This window comes from Panthera tigris, chromosome D3 (genome assembly GCF_018350195.1).
Source record: "Panthera tigris isolate Pti1 chromosome D3, P.tigris_Pti1_mat1.1, whole genome shotgun sequence".
Taxonomy (NCBI): domain Eukaryota; kingdom Metazoa; phylum Chordata; class Mammalia; order Carnivora; family Felidae; genus Panthera; species Panthera tigris.
The window spans coordinates 37,879,487-37,895,299 of NC_056671.1; the positions used below are offsets into that span (position 1 = coordinate 37,879,487).

The 15,813-nt window shown below is 41.0% G+C and overlaps 1 protein-coding gene across 7 annotated transcripts in view; it reads left to right on the forward strand.

Annotated features, from left to right (window-relative positions):
* The window catches only part of L3MBTL4 (L3MBTL histone methyl-lysine binding protein 4), a 441,589-nt gene that overhangs the window by 139,449 nt on the left and 286,327 nt on the right, over positions 1–15,813 (forward strand). For all 7 annotated transcript variants that reach the window (XM_042961817.1, XM_042961811.1, XM_042961816.1 and 4 more), the window contains one exon: positions 3,604–3,695. In XM_042961817.1, the coding sequence (XP_042817751.1) occupies positions 3,604–3,695 (92 nt within the window). The remainder of the gene's footprint in view (positions 1–3,603; positions 3,696–15,813) is intronic.

Sequence of the window (15,813 nt, forward strand, 5' to 3'; positions counted from 1 at the left end):
ATATACATTCGCACATATACACTTATGTACGTGTACATGCACACACACACACCCTAATTTGGCATTTGTCATATAATAGGTGTGTATTAAGTGACAGGTAATGTACAATCAAATATATATTGTACATTAGTAATGTTTGGCAGAAGAGTAATAATTGGAACATTTTGCTGTAGCCACTGTGTATAGTGAAAAATAAAATTTAAGATTTACTAACCTGTGTGCATATCTAATACTCTATAAAATGAATGTCGTGTCTGTAGTATGTTCAAGAAAGTTACATAAAAAATAAAGAAAATTTGGTGCCTGCAGCAGTGCTCTTTCATAACTGGTTTCTTCTCTCCAGGAAACTGGGAAATGAGTTGGTCACAATAGATACCTTTGAATTCATTTTTAAAGCCAAAAGCATCATGTCAGCAGCCTTTAATTCATTAAGCAAGTATTTATGGTCAAGCATGGTTATAGCCCAGGGACACACTGATAGATAGGATCAGTGAGATTCTTTCTTTTGAGGAGCTTACCTGCTAATTCTAAGCAAGCAAACTCGTTTCTTTCAGCTGGTGTGCGTCGCCTAGAGTCAGTGATGATGCGAGGCCTGCCTGTGGGCCCCCAGGAGCAGACCAACATGGTATTTCTTCATCTCACTGGCAGGCACTGTGTTGCTGAGTAGTTCTCTTGCTTTACGAAATATTTAATTCATTGAAAGTTGTTATTTTTGATATCATGTTTTCTTTTTCTGATAAAATTTAAAAGGGTTATTATAGACTTATGTGATCATACAAGAAGATCTTAGATATGATTTACTTCCGGTGAAATGATGATATATAACAATGGGAAATATGATTAAATTGAGAAATTACACACAATCTTTTTAAGAACACAGCTGTTGTAGAAAATGAGGTATCTATATTTGCTTTAGAGACAACACTGCTGTAATTTTTTTTGTAAAGCATATAATTGTAATGTAGTAAAGTGCTTATGTGAAAATAGAGATGTTGAATAATCTTACTAGGGAATCTTCAGGGTTTGTCAAATTGCTTTCTCTATTTAGAAAAATAAAATATCACATATTGTGGTAGAGATGGCAGTAAACTTGTAAGTGCTACAATGGTTGAACAGACTGTAAGCTCCTTGATGGAAATCACACTGTAATGTCCCATTATTTTCAAACAAAGCAAGAAAATCCATTGATGACGATTCTGTTAGCCTTATTTGATGATTAAAATGCTTTTCAAAATTCTCATGCTTTAGTAAGTGTATTTCTTAGCAAGAACATATTAGTGTGTTGTGATTGAGAACTAGTAAATACTAATGTATATACATACTCTGTGTCTGTTTTTAAATTCTGAATTGATATATTTTCTTTGTAATCTGAGCTTAAATTATTCCCTTTTTGTCAATTATATATATGTATATATCAAAGGATAAATAGTATATATTGTTTATTTTTCATCTACTGGACCAGGGACTGGGTTATATTTCTGTTTTGGCAGACAGCACACTTGTTACATAAAGGAAGGCTCATCAAATATTTTTTAAATGATTAAAAGTCTACATGAATTCTTCCTATGCAACTTGACGGATTTTTATGTTTGTTATTCCATCAGGGTGCTTTATTGTCTTGAGAGGTTTGAAATGTTTGACTTAGAGGTGCATCTTACCACCTGTCACTACCTGTGCTCATGCAGTTCTGACCTTTTACCATCTGTACCTTCTTCAGGAACATTTTACAGCAAGATAAATGTTAAAGCTTACATAGCATTTTTGGCCACTCTTTTCCAGGATGTGTGCATATGAGTGTGTGTTTGTGGGTGCGGGTGTGCATGTGTGTGTATGTGTATGGTAATAATATTTGCAGAGAATTTTAAAACAGTAGAAGGCAACAAACAAGGAAAAATATTTACGTTAATCTCACTGCCCACACATAGCCACTATGAATATTTTGCTGTTTCTTTTCAATTGCTTTCCTATGCATGTGTGTTTGTGTGTGTGTACAAATATCTGTGCATAGTGCCTAGCACAAAGAAGGCGCTTTATAAATATGTTGAATAAATGAATGTCTTAATATATGTCATTATTTATATTTTAAAATTTAGGATAATATAATTAATATGTTTTATGGCTTATGGCCTGACTTTGGTTTTTACTTAAACTAGAGAATTCTAAAGACATTTTGTTACTTAAAAAATATAGTTTTTGACAACTTCATAATCATATGTAGGTCATGTGCATATGTATATATGTATATGTATTATAATCTATTTGACCCTTCTCCCATATTAATACTATTTTGTGTTTTTGCTGTAATAATGTGATGTATATTTACTATCAACTGTTATCATGACTCCTTCCTTAGCTTGTTAATCCTAGAGGGAGAATGACTGGGACATAGAATATAAACTTAAAACAATTATCAATCCTTTTCAGCAGATTTTTATTATTTAAAAATATATTTTTATTGAATTACATTGGATAGCTATTGATCTAGAAAATTTGGAAAGCAGAGAAACGAAGTGCAGAATAAATTGGGAAGAAGCTGTAATCCTGGCAGCTGAAGATGACTTCATTTATGATTTTGATTTACATAATTTTAGTCTTATTTCCATTACATACTTTACCAAAAAGGATCATTTCGTTTTCTGAACTGCTGTTTATTTTCCCCCCACTAGTAGTGTATCATTAACATAGTCTTTCTCTGCCATTAATCTTCTATAATATTATAGCTTATTATTAAAATGACACGTCTGCACAATGCATTTAATTAGCCCTCTCTTGGTGGACCTTTGGTTTGTTTCCAATGTTTCATTATTATGAGGAGTCCTAGTATAAAAAAACCTTGTGTTTGCCCCTTGGGCATATTTGCTGTAATCGTATTAAGACAGATTCCTGGAAGCAGAATTGCTGGTTCAAGATATACAAATAATTTTTAAGGCGTTTGGCATATATTTCCACCTTGCCTTCCAACAGGTAGTGCCTATCGACCTTCACTCCACAAAGAGGTGTGAAAATGAAAGGAGATTATAAAGATATTTTCAGGGCATTCACCTTAAAATGGACCAAATCATGCTGTAGAAAACCTGTAGCTGTTGACTCTTCTTTGAGAAGAGTAATAGGCTACCCATTTTAAGTGCTTATCAGTGGTTTTCTTGAGGGTGAGATACATTCACAGGCCTGCTCTAAAACAGGAAAAGCTGGGGCGCCTGGGTGTCTCGGTCGGTTAAGTGTCCGACTTCGGCTCAGGTCACGATCTCACAGTCCGTGAGTTCGAGCCCTGCATTGGGCTCTGTGCTGACAGCTCGGAGCCTGGACCCTGTTTCAGATTCTGTGTCTCCCTCTCTCTCTGCCCCTCCCCTGTTCATGCTCTGCCTCTCTCTGTCTCAAAAATAAAATAAACGTTAAAAAAAAAAATTAAAAAAAAAACAGGAGCAGCTGTAGGTGGACTGTTAGATGATTTTACTAAATGCTCACAGAAAGTAAGAGATACAGGTTTTATTTATTTATTTGTTTATTTAACTAATCAGCCTGCTTGTTGGGTTTATCTTCAATTAAATATTATTCTTCTATCACTAATTGTTTCAAGAAAAGTCACTGTGTTTTCTTTTCCAGTCCCCTCAGTGGCTGCACAGGAAGCTTGGTCTTGGGAGCAGTACTTGACAGAACAGAAGGCTATAGCGGCACCCGTGGAACTGTTTTCCAAGGTGAACCACTAATTGTTGTACATTTTTGCAAGGAGTGGACACTTAAGAGAATTAATTAAAAGGAAATCATTTGCCCAGATAGAATACCCACTTACTTGATTGTAGGTCTTGCTGGAAAATAACATAAAACCCATCGAAGCCTTTGTGATTCAGAATGTGTGCTCTGGGGCTGGACTACCTGGGTTTGAAAGTCAGTGCTACCATCTCCCTGCTCTGTGACCTTGGGCAAGTCACTCAGTTTCTCTGTGCTTCAGGATCCTCACTTGTAAAGTGGGGGAAACTACCATATCTACCTCCCTGGGTTGTTGGAAGACTCAGTCAGTTGTACACCTAAAGGGCATTGGAAGCCACATGCACGTACTAAATCGCAGGTACTAGTCTTTCTTTGTATTAGCACATGCCCGCCCAAGGATCAGGCTTGAGGAATCCGTTTTAATGTGGTGCATGAAAGTGGTGGATCAGGCAGCATGTTGGAGGAGATGGTGAAACCCCTTAATCATGTTCTACCTGACTCTGACAATGCCCAGAGTAGCCTGCGTGGGCTTGCTTGACCAAGCAGCTGTTGGCATGGAGGCTGGTGGCTTCGGGCGATCATCTTTACCCATGGTACCAAATCTTCTGCTACCCTTTCTATTCTTGGTGTGTGCTTTCAGTATTTCAGGGGAATTTATAGAAAAAATTCCATCAGATTTGCATCATTACATTGCATTTTAACCTGCAGCGAGATGCTAACACTTTTTATTTGCTTTACTTTTCATGACATTCCTTGAGTTATATCTAGTACTTTTCATTATGGAAAAGGGCTAGGGGTTTTAATCCTGACTATAGCAATAGAATGGGGGAGAAGAAGAAGTGAAGCAAATAAGGAAAGAGAAACCAAGTGCTGGCAGGTCACGTTTGCAAAATACTAAATATTTAGTACTTGAGCCAGTCTTCACATCAGATGCCTTTATGGATCTTTGGAGAACCCAGATGCATGGGTATTCCTGAGACCTACTGAATTAGGCCCTCAGGGGGGTGTGGCCTGGCACACTGTAGCCTGAGAACCTCCTCGGGCTTCTGGATGCAGGATAGAGGTCCAGTGTGGTAGTATCTTGTAAGAACCAAGCAGAGGCCCAGCTCAGGAGTCCAGTACCTGCTGACTCCTGATGAGACTGTCATGTGATGAGACCTAAGGTGTTTGCTCCACTAAAAGCAGGTAAGGTCCCTACGTAGGGGGTCTCTTCTTCCTTCTCTTTCATGTTTCCTCACAGTTTCTGTTCTAGATGTGCTCATGATCAATCAATGTTGAACAACTTCTGGGTAACCTCTTTTCACCTCTGAGCATAGGTTCTTTTTAAAAATTTTTTTTAATGTTGTATTTATTTTTGAGACAGAGAGAGACAGAGCATGAGCAGGGTAGGGGCAGAGAGAGTGGGAGACACAGAATCCGAAGCAGGCTCCAGGCTCTGAGCTGTCAGCACAGAGCCCAACGCGGGACTTGAACTTATGGACCGTGAGATCACGACCTGAGCCAAAGTCGGACGCTTAACCGACTGAGCCACCCAGGCGCCCCTGAGCATAGGTTCTTAAAGAGAGTTGCTTTGGGGAAATCCAGTGTAGCCTGTAGTTGTTCTTTTCCTCTGTCCCTGGGCTGAACTTGTGTCCTTGCTGTGTGGTCACTGCAGGGCAGGAGGGTGGAGTGGGCCAGCTCTGGAAATAGCTAAGTTCTATCAGGTGCTATGAGCCCAAAGGGAAGATGTAGCTTGTGAGTCCAGTATGCAAGGTTCAACCACAGGACACAGGCCAGGCTTGTAACCCAGTGGCTGGGCATGGATGAGAATCACTGTAGGTATCCAGAAGCCACAAAAATGTAAGAACAGTCAGTGATTGAAGTCAGAACCTACATGTAGCAAAATTGGCCATAAGTGACGCCGCGTCTGAGTCAGACCCGTGTATGTGTGTCTCCAGACCAGGATTCTCTCTTCCTTCCGCTGCAGATTGAAGCACATGTTAGGGTGTTAGGCTGGAGTGTGCTCTCATTTCCAGAGCTGGTGACAGAGAGCTGCTGGGTTCTGGCCAGTGCCTGCATTCTTCCATCAGCTCCACCAGTGAGTGTAGTAACACTATTGCTCAGTTTCTCCTTTAGGACACAACACTTAGTGCAAGAACCCCTGCAGAACAGAGAATTTCTCCCCCAGATTTTCCGTCGTGACCTAGCATTAATTAACTAAAAAAACCTCTAAGGGGGCAAATGTGAGATTTCTGTTCCTGAAATAAATCCATATGGTCATATTGGGAACTGTGTTATAATAGGTTATGGTTCATAAAGCTTTCTCCCTTGACTTTATAGAGATCTGATTAAAGAGGTACTGGCAAGTCCTAAGGGAGGGAACATGTGGCGTGTAAAGACAGGTGTGGGTTCCCTTTGGAGGGTGTAAATAGCATCCATGAGTCTGTCCACTCAGTAAAGATGAGCAGTGAGTAGGAGATAATCTTTGAGGATTCCTTGGCTAATAACGTGACTTCAAAATATGACTTTCTTGAGCTTGTGGACTCTAATTTTTGTTGACTCTGAAAGTGACCGTAAAGTATTAGCATGTGAGAAAGTGGGCATGTCTGATGTGTCGACATGCCTCTCTCTTCACTCATAAGTTAACAGTCAAGCTACTCATGTTTTTGAGGCTCTTTCTGTAAAAAGCACCATGTAAGATCTGGACTGAAACACTAAGGAGTTTATTACATGGTTGCTTAAAATCTTGCCATCCTAGTTGGGATGTAAGATATGCCCTAAAATGTGACAACAATATGAGGTAGAATATTCTTGTCAGTGGAATGTACAAGTCGTGAGTTTCCTGGGTGTTCCATGCAGAGGTGGGATCTCATCCATCCCTGAACAAGGAGAAAGCTTACCAGTTATTACCTCTGATTTGTCCTGATGACTGAAGATCTTTGCGCTCAAGATACAGTGTTACTCTGCACATTTATATTCTAAGATGAAATAACATGGTTTATAACTGAAAATAAGTTTCAGTAGAGAATAAAAAGGGCCAGTATTCTAAGAAGGATGATCAGATTAAACTCAGTTTTGGATTGGCATTGTGCTCTTGACTGTTCCTGTCCATTTTTATTGTGTAAATATTATAATAATTGTGTTCAGGTCAGCCAGCTGAGATGGAACTTCTCAGCTTTTGAAAACTGAAATAGTTGAAAATAAAATGAAATAGTTTGCATATCCTGAATAGAAAACTATTAAAATATATTAAGTATTACTTTACTTTTAATATATAATTTCCATCCTAATATTCAAGTTTTAAAAGATGTACCAGTGACACAGAGACATACATATGTGATCAGTTCCGTCATGCAAACCAGACATATATATATATATATACACACACACATATATATGCATATATATATATATTTGGCAGGACAGAGGCTTTTATACTTTTTTTTATTAATTTACATTCAAGTTAGTTAGCATATAGTGCAACAATGATTTCAGGAGTAGATTCCTTAATGCCCCTTACCCATTTAGCCCATCCCCCCTCCTACAACCCCTTCAGTAACCCTGTTTGTTCTCCATATTTAAGAGTCTCTTCTGTTTTGTTCCCCTCCCTGCTTTTATATTATTTTTGCTTCTCTACCCTTATGTTCATCTGTTCTGTGTCTATAAGTCCTTGTATGAGTGAAGTCATATGATATTTGTCTTTCTCTGACTAAGTTCATTTAGCATAATACCCTCTAGTTCCATCCATGTAGTTGCAAATGGCAAGATTTCATTCTTTTTGATTGCTGAGTAATACTCCATTGTATATATGCCACATCTTCTTTATCCATTCATCCATCGATGGACATTTCGGCACTTTCCATACTTTGGCTATTGTTGCTAGTGCTGCTATAAACATGAGGGTGCATGTGTCCTTTCGAAACAGCACACCTCTATCCCTTGGATAAATGCCTAGTAGTGCAATTGCTGGGTCCTAGGGTAGTTCTATTTTTAACTTGTTGAGGAACCTCCATACTGTTTTCCAGAGTGGTTGCACCAGCTTGCATTCCCACCAGCAGTGCAAAAGAGATCCTCTTTCTCCACATCCTCGCCAGCATCTCTTGTCGCCAGCATCTCTTAACCATTCTGACAGGTGTGAGGTGGTATCTCATTGTGGTTTTGATTTGTATTTCCCTGATGATGAGTGATGTGGAGCATTTTTTCATATGTCAGTTGGCCATCTGGATGTCTTCTTTGGAGAAGTGTCTATTCATGTCTTTTGCCCATTTCTTCACTGGATTACTTGTTTTTTGGGTGTTGAGTTTGGTAAGTTCTTTATTGATTTTGGATACTAAGCCTTTATCTGATATTTTGTTTGCAATTATCTTCTCCCATTCCGTCAGTTGCCTTTTACTTTTGCTGATTGTTTCCTTCTGTGTGAAGAAGCTTTTTATTCTGATGAGGTCCCAATAGTTCATTTTTGCTTTTGTTTCACTTGCCTCCGGAGACATGTTGAGTAAGAAGTTGCTGCAGCCAAGATCAAAGAGGTTTTTCCTGCTTTGTCCTCTATGATTTTGATGACTTCCTATCTTACATTTAGGTCTTTCATCCATTTTGAGTTTATTTTCGTGTATGGTGTAAGAAAGTGGTCCAGGTTCATTTTTCTGCATGTCGCTGTCCAGTTTCCCCAGCACCATTTGCTGAAGAGACTGTCTTTATTCCATTGGATATTCTTTCCTTTGTCAAAGATAAGTTGGCCATACGTTTGTGGGTCCATTTCTGGGTTCTCTATTCTGTTCCATTGATTTGAGTGTCTGTTTTGGGGCCAATGTGTATATTTTTTAAAAAACATATGCTTATTTTATTTGCACACAAAGTTTTTGCATGTCTATAGGTCTATTTTGAATTTATTTTTGTATAAGACAAAGTGAAGTTCTTTATAATTTATGATTTATTTTACCATCTGGGGTAGGGAGTTTACAAGGATGTAAACACCTTCTGTTGTCAGAAAATGTAAAAACATTTTGTCTTCATTACTGGTGAAATGCGCCTATCTTGATTTGATTCACACTACAATATTTTTCTTTTGTTTTGAAGTTGGTTCCAAAACTTTTCTCTCATATCTCTCCCTGCCAGTCATCTAACCATCTGCCGTATCTTCCCAAAGCATTCTTCCTGACCTGTTGCCTATCACAAATTCAAATATGCCAGCCAAGAATCAAAGTCCCCACCGTCTAGCCCTCTCTGCAGAGGCACATCCACACAGAGCTTCTTCCGTGCCTGCCAGGCTGGTCCACGCATAGACCATTCAGAGTCTTTATCCAAGTGTGAGGCCTCTGTGTCTCTTGTTCTCTGATCTTCCTTTGTAGGTCCATGCCCCCCCAAACCCTTTCCTTTCCTGAAGCTGTCCTACCCTGCACTCTGATCTGTGGACTTGGCAGCCTCTGTCTGCCCAGCTCATGCTGGTGGGAGTGAAGGTCGGGGACAGTGTAGGACTAGCAAGAAGACAGGTGCCACCCCCAGTGTAATCTGCCCATGAGCAAGTGGGACCTCCACCTGTACCTGTCCCTGCACTCTGGGGGCAAGTCTGACCGGAGGAGTACAGCTCCTGCCCTTGTGCTAAACCGCCCTTGTCCCACAAACCACACTTCCCCGTTGTCCTTAGTCACTGGCCCAGAAAGCTCTGATTTTTATGCCCAGCAGATGTTCCTGTCTCCCAGCCAATGTTGGATAGCCAAGCAAATAGGCTAAATGCGTGCTTTAGGTCCCTGCAGGTCAGAGACAGTTACATATTTTAATATGATTGGTATTTCAGGACAAGATGAAAGTTGTCCTGGAAAAACTAAAACTCTCCTAGGCTTCTCAATGTGTTTTTTATAGTGTAGTATATAGTTGTAGTTTGAATTTTATATAGCAAGGGAATTGTTTCTCTTTTTCTTTCTTTCTTTCTTTCTTTCTTTCTTTCTTTCTTTCTTTCTTTCTTTCTTTCTTTCTTTCTGCTATTGTAACAAATTACAATAAACTTAGTGGTTTAAAACAACACAAATTTATTAAGTTCAGGAAGTCAAAAGTCTAAAATGGGTCAACAGGGCTATGTTCCTTCTGCAGGCTGTAGGGGAGAATCTGTTTCCTTGCCTTTTGTAGCTTCTAGAGGCCACCTGCATTTCTTAACTTGTGGACCCACATCACTGCAACCTGTTTCCATGGCCACATCTCCTTCCCTGGTCCTTTGGCATCCCTCCTGCAAGGACCTTTGTGATGACATTGGGCCCACCTGGATAATCCAGGATAACCTCTCCATCTTGAGATTCCCCACTTAATCACATCTGCACAGTCCCTTTTGTCCTGTAACATACTGTATTCACACATTCAGGGATTAGGGCATGGCTGTGTTTGGAAGCCACTGCCCACAGGTGCATCCCCTTTCCACTGCTGGGCTGATCTGGCCCTGGCCAGAGTGACTTCTCATGGCCAGCCCCCTCCTGTCATTCTCTTGTGATCTCTGCAGCACGCCCTGTGGCAAAACAAGGGATGCATCATCCTTAGCTCAACATATGGGTCCCTCCTTTCCCCAGCCAGCATGCACAGCTGCTTGGCCGTAACCTCTGCTTCCTGAGAGTGCACTTTCTCCTCTGCCAGACCCACTTCTCCATCCCTCAGGGTCAGTGGGCCCAGCCTCCTCCTGCCTCCTGCCTGCTCATTAGTATTTTGTCATGTACCCAGCCTTCCTCCCTTGAGGTTTATGCCGTCTCCTCCCTACCGTTTCCACCCTTACTACTTCATTGGAAGACTGCCACAGTCTTGTTCTCATCCTTGCACATCCTTTGCCCACATGAGCACCTGGTATCTTGAGTCCCTCCCCCCGGGGCCTGACCCTCCTTTCCAGCACAGTCCACCACTGCACACCACACTTGCATAGATCAGAACCAAACACCTTCTGCAGTGTGGACCTTTATTTTTATAAGTTTATTTATTTACTTTTGAGGGAGAGAGAGAGAGAGAGCTCACATGGGAGGGGCAGACAGAGAATCCCACGCAGGTTCCGAGCTGTCAGCACAGAACTCAACTTGAGGCTCGAACTCACAAACCCTGAGATCATGTCCTGAGCGAAATCAAGAGTTGGAGGCTTAACTGACTGAGCCACTCAGGTGCCCCTGCAGTGTGGACCTTTAAGTCCCACTTTGTGGTCCTGTCCACTGCCAGTGCAGCCTTTTCTTCCCCTTATTTTCACAATACCAGTTTTTCCTTTCATTGACACTTGTGGTTGTTGAATTTGTCCTTTTTCTTCCTTCTTGCTTCACACCTGCCCCTGGCCAGGCTAGGCCCCCTGTGTCCATCATTTCAGCCACTCTCTTGCCAGGATCTTCAACTGCCTTGTCCCCCTGTCATCCTCTCCCCATATGTGACCACCCAAACCCCGGCTCTGGATGAATCATGTGTGCCTAACTTCTGCACCTAACTAAGCCACCAGGCACTGCTGGAGAAGAACCACAAAGCCTTGCAGATTGGTGGCACTGCAGACCTACAGTCTGCTGAGAGGGCAGTGCCTGGGCATCTCTCTGGGTCATCAGTCTGAGTGCCACCTGTTTCCTAGGAAAACTCTTCTCTCAGGCACCTGCCCTCCCTCCCTCCCTCCCTCCCAGCAGAAGGAGTCAGTCCCTTGATGGATGTGCTATGTCCTTCCTCCACTTCCTGCCACAAACTGTCACTCACACGTATTCATACATCTTTCCCGAGTTGGATTGGAAGAAATCTTCCTGCTCCTCGTCCCTTTACCTATGCTCTGGAGCTTTCCAGTTTCTGCTTTTCCAGAGAGAATTCATCCACTACCCATCAGTCATCTCATGTCCTGCTTGTAAGTTGCCTTCCCTTCTGAATGTTTATATCTAGAACATAAGTATGCCTGTCTGTCCCATCTTTAGGAAAGCATGCTGTCCCTTGGTCCTGCCCTCCTCTCAATAGCTCATCTCCTTAGTCTGGTCTAGCTTCTTGAAATGTTCACCTGAATTTTCTCTTTTCTTCATTTTCTAAACTTTACCCACCCTCCAAGCACTGCATCCTGGCCTTACTTCAACCACTGCCAAAACTGTGCCCGCAGATGATTTCATCCTTGACTTGACTTACACCTTGACTTACATCCTTGACTTACACCCCCTCTGCTCCAGGACTCTGTCCGTGGTCAGCTGCTGCTTTTGCTTGTTCCCAGCCACTCCTCACCAGGTGCTTCTGAAAGTCCTCCTCTTCTCCTGGGCTTCCATCTAGGGCCCCATTCTGCATGGCTCCCGGGGCATCTCATCCATCCCCGTAACTCAAGTTCTGCCTAGACCTCATGGAGGCCATAACCTCCCAGACCTTTCTCTTGGTCTTCTGGCCTCTTCCCCAGCGTGGCCCTCAGCAGGCTTACACTCAGTACATGAAGACCGATTCCTCTTCTCAGTCTACCTGTGCGAGTCTGCTTCATGGGCTCCTCATCCCTGGGAAGGGCCCTCTACTCTCGTTGCCCTGTGGCCAGCTGCCATTCTTCCTCTCTCTGCTTGAGTATGTCTGGCAATCTAGTCTGCCCATGTTTTGCCCCTTCAGTTCCTTCTCTCGGCCCCTACCATTACTGCCTTCATTTGGGAGTAAGCCCTCCACTTCATTTTGATAGCAACTGTAACAGATTTGTTTTGCTGGAATGATTGTTGTAAATTGTGGTTCTGGTTGTCATTTGTGTACATAGCATGTCTGATGGCTTTTTATGTTGTTCTGTGTGATTGCACACAAGTGTGTTTTGTGTCTGGGTAGAACTGTAATCTCTGTGAAGACTGATGGGTTTCTTTCTTTTTTAAAAATTCCCTCTGCTTTGTGATTCTCTGGGAGAGGTGCACTTTTGAGCATCTTTAATTGGCTTGGTGCTTGGACATGTGCTTCCTCAATAAGGCCTTTAAATTTTTCTCCCCTCAATAGAAGAAGGACTCTGATGTGTTTCTCTGACTCTTAGTTTTTGTTTTTGTTTTTTTTTTTTAACGTTTATTTATTTTTGAGAGAGAGAGAGAGACAGAGCATGAACGGGGGAGGGGCAGAGAGAGAGGGAGACACAGAATCGGAAGCAGGCTCCAGGCTCTGAGCCATCAGCCCAGAGCCCGACGCGGGGCTCGAACTCACGGACCGCGAGATCGTGACCTGAGCTGAAGTTGGACGCTCAACCGACTGAGCCACCCAGGCGCCCCTGACTCTTAGTTTTTTAACTGAAAGTGGAAGATACTTCTTAGGGACTTTGAGGAATTACATAAAATGTATATAAAGTGTTTAGCACAATATAGTGACTGATATATAGTTCACTTTATTAAATGCAAGAATTCATTTTCTAAATGTCTATTTATTTGAGAGAGAAAGTGGGGGAAGGGCAGTGAGAGAGGGAGAGAGAGAATCTCAAGCAGCCTCTGCAATGTCAACAAAGAGCCTGATGTGGGGCTTGATCTCATAGACCACAAGATCATGGCCTGAGGCAAAATCAAGAGTTGGAGGCATAATTGACTGAGCCACCCAGGCGTCCAAATGTAAGAATTCTTAAAATTATACTTCTCAGATTCTAGTCCTTTGCTCTCCCCAGAACTTTCTCTCTGCCCTTCTTGACAGTATTTATTCAGAACACCAGCCAGGACCAAGTCTCTCGAGACTTCATCCTCACTGGGACTTGCCTCTCTTTGACCACAGTAATGCTCTTGGCTGCCCCCATCAAGCATGGCCTATCAACTGAGGTGTTCCATCTCAGTTCCCTGATCTTCTGTGCTTCAGGGTGAGTGTCAAGTCTGAAAACCACCCATCATTGGAGCTTCATCTGAAATCTTAGTGTTGGTAGATACTGCTATGCCACATCTTCTACTCTTGTTGTGATGCTGCTCCTTCCATCTTTATGAGGAAAACAGATATATTTCCTCATTTGCTCTCCTTTGTCTCCTAAAGCAAGGCAAAATCATCATGTGGATTTGGTGTTTCTACTTTTTCTCCCCCTGCTTCCTTTAGCAACATCTTTTTCTTGGACACTCCTTAACACATTTTTGTATTATACCCTGTCCCTCTACATCTCTAAAATCTGTAGTAATCTGTTACGATTTTGGAAAGAAATACTTTGTGTCCTGATAAGGAAATTTCAGCCATCTGTAGGATGATGTGCTGTGGGGGGTTCTTTTGGAAAGAGCTGGGGGTATTTGGGGAACAAAGACACCTTCCCAATTTAACCTCCTAATGGCCCTAGACATGACAGCTTTATTTGAACACACTGTTGTTCTCTCTCAACTTTCCTTATGAAGTCCAAGTGAAAGAATAGCTTACACACTCTCTCTAAATTTAACTTCTGTACCCAGACCTGAATTATATTTTTAAAAATCTATTTTTTAAATATGCCAGTACATTAAATAGAATCTGAAAAACCTGTGTCTGTGTTTTGTTTTTTATAAAGTCTGGATTTGTGTTTAGCTTTGCAGGTGCAGAAAAATGCTGCCATGAAAATTCGTATTTGTTATAACCCCCTGTAGAACAATTTCAGACAAGTAGGACTTTTTCAACCAAAACAGTTCAGTCAAATGTCAAGTTTTTGTGCTTTGAATGTGCTTCCAAATTACTTGCTAATCACTGAGAACCCTATTGTAGTTTTAATATAGATCCTTTTTAGATAATACTTTAAATATTAATCATTAGCCACATTGATGACCATGCATGGCTTTTTTGGTAGTTGTATAAACAAAAATGAAATACCTAATTATACAATGAATTCTCATGTGCTTAGAATCAGATTATAGTCTCTGTCCAGGTGCTCTGTCAAATACTTAAAGTGTGTGCTTGTTTGTTTGTTTACTGTTTGTTTTTCTCTTCTGTATGTATTTTGCTGCCCCATTTTAAGATAACATCATTGATACTTAAGAGTTCTCCTAGGAATAAAGAAGATGTGAGATATATATATATATATATATATATATATATATACACACACACACACACACACACACACACACACACACACACTGGAATACATACATATATGGATATATGTATACATACATTCATATATGTATAGAATATATACACACACACACACACACACACACACACACACACACACAATGGAATATTACCTGGCAATCAAAAAGAATGAAACCTTGCCATTTGCAACAACATGGATGGAACTAGAGTGTATTATGTTAAGTGAAATAAGTCAGTTACAGAAAGAAGAATATCATATGATTTCACTCATGTGGAACTTAAGAAACAAAACAGATGAACTTAGGGAAAGGGAAGGAAAAATAAGATAAAAACAGAGAGGGAGGCAAACCATAAGAGACTCTTAAATACAGAAAACAAACAGGGTTGCTGGCATGGTGTTGGGTAGGGGGATGGGCTAAATGGGTGATGGGCATTAAGGAGGGCACTTGTGATGAGCATTGGGTGTTATATATAAGTGATGAATCACTAAATTCTATTCCTGAAATCATTATCACACTATATGTCAACTAACTTGGATTTAAATTTTAAAAAATTAATTAAAAGAAAGAGTTCTAGGGAAAAACATGTTTTGAAAAAAACACTGTGTGTATTATATTCACACCTTTGGTTGGGGTTTAAATCACAAGGCATATTGAGGGCAGAGAAAGAAGTATATTTTAAAACTAGACTCCTTGCAAAGTGAAGTCATTTAAGCTGATTAATGGCTGGTACTCTGAAGAACGGAGAGAATTCTCATTCATGTTCATTTCTCATGTTCTCTAAAGCTGTAAGTTCTGGGGCAAAACTGAAGATCCATCCTGAACTTGTACCTCAGGTATTTTTCCTATTCTTAGAATCCACTTCTCTGTAATGGTGGGATTCAAAATACCAGAGGCCTGGGAAATGGTTTAGCACATCTGAAGTAGTGAGGCTGGACAGTCTGATCAGGATTGCCTGTTCCTTCTTGGGATGGGGGAGGCTTGGAGCCCCTGTACAGTCTGCTTATCTGCAGTTCCAGCTGGAAGCTGAATGTCGTGTTCAGAGATGTTCAGAGGAAGAGAAATTAAAAGAAGAAAATAGTGGTATTCAGAATCAAGAGTAGATAGTTTTCACAGCTCTTCTCTTTCAGTGAAAGCAAATTTATACTAGAAATATCTTTGTCTTTTTTCCTAGAAGGGTTTAGTC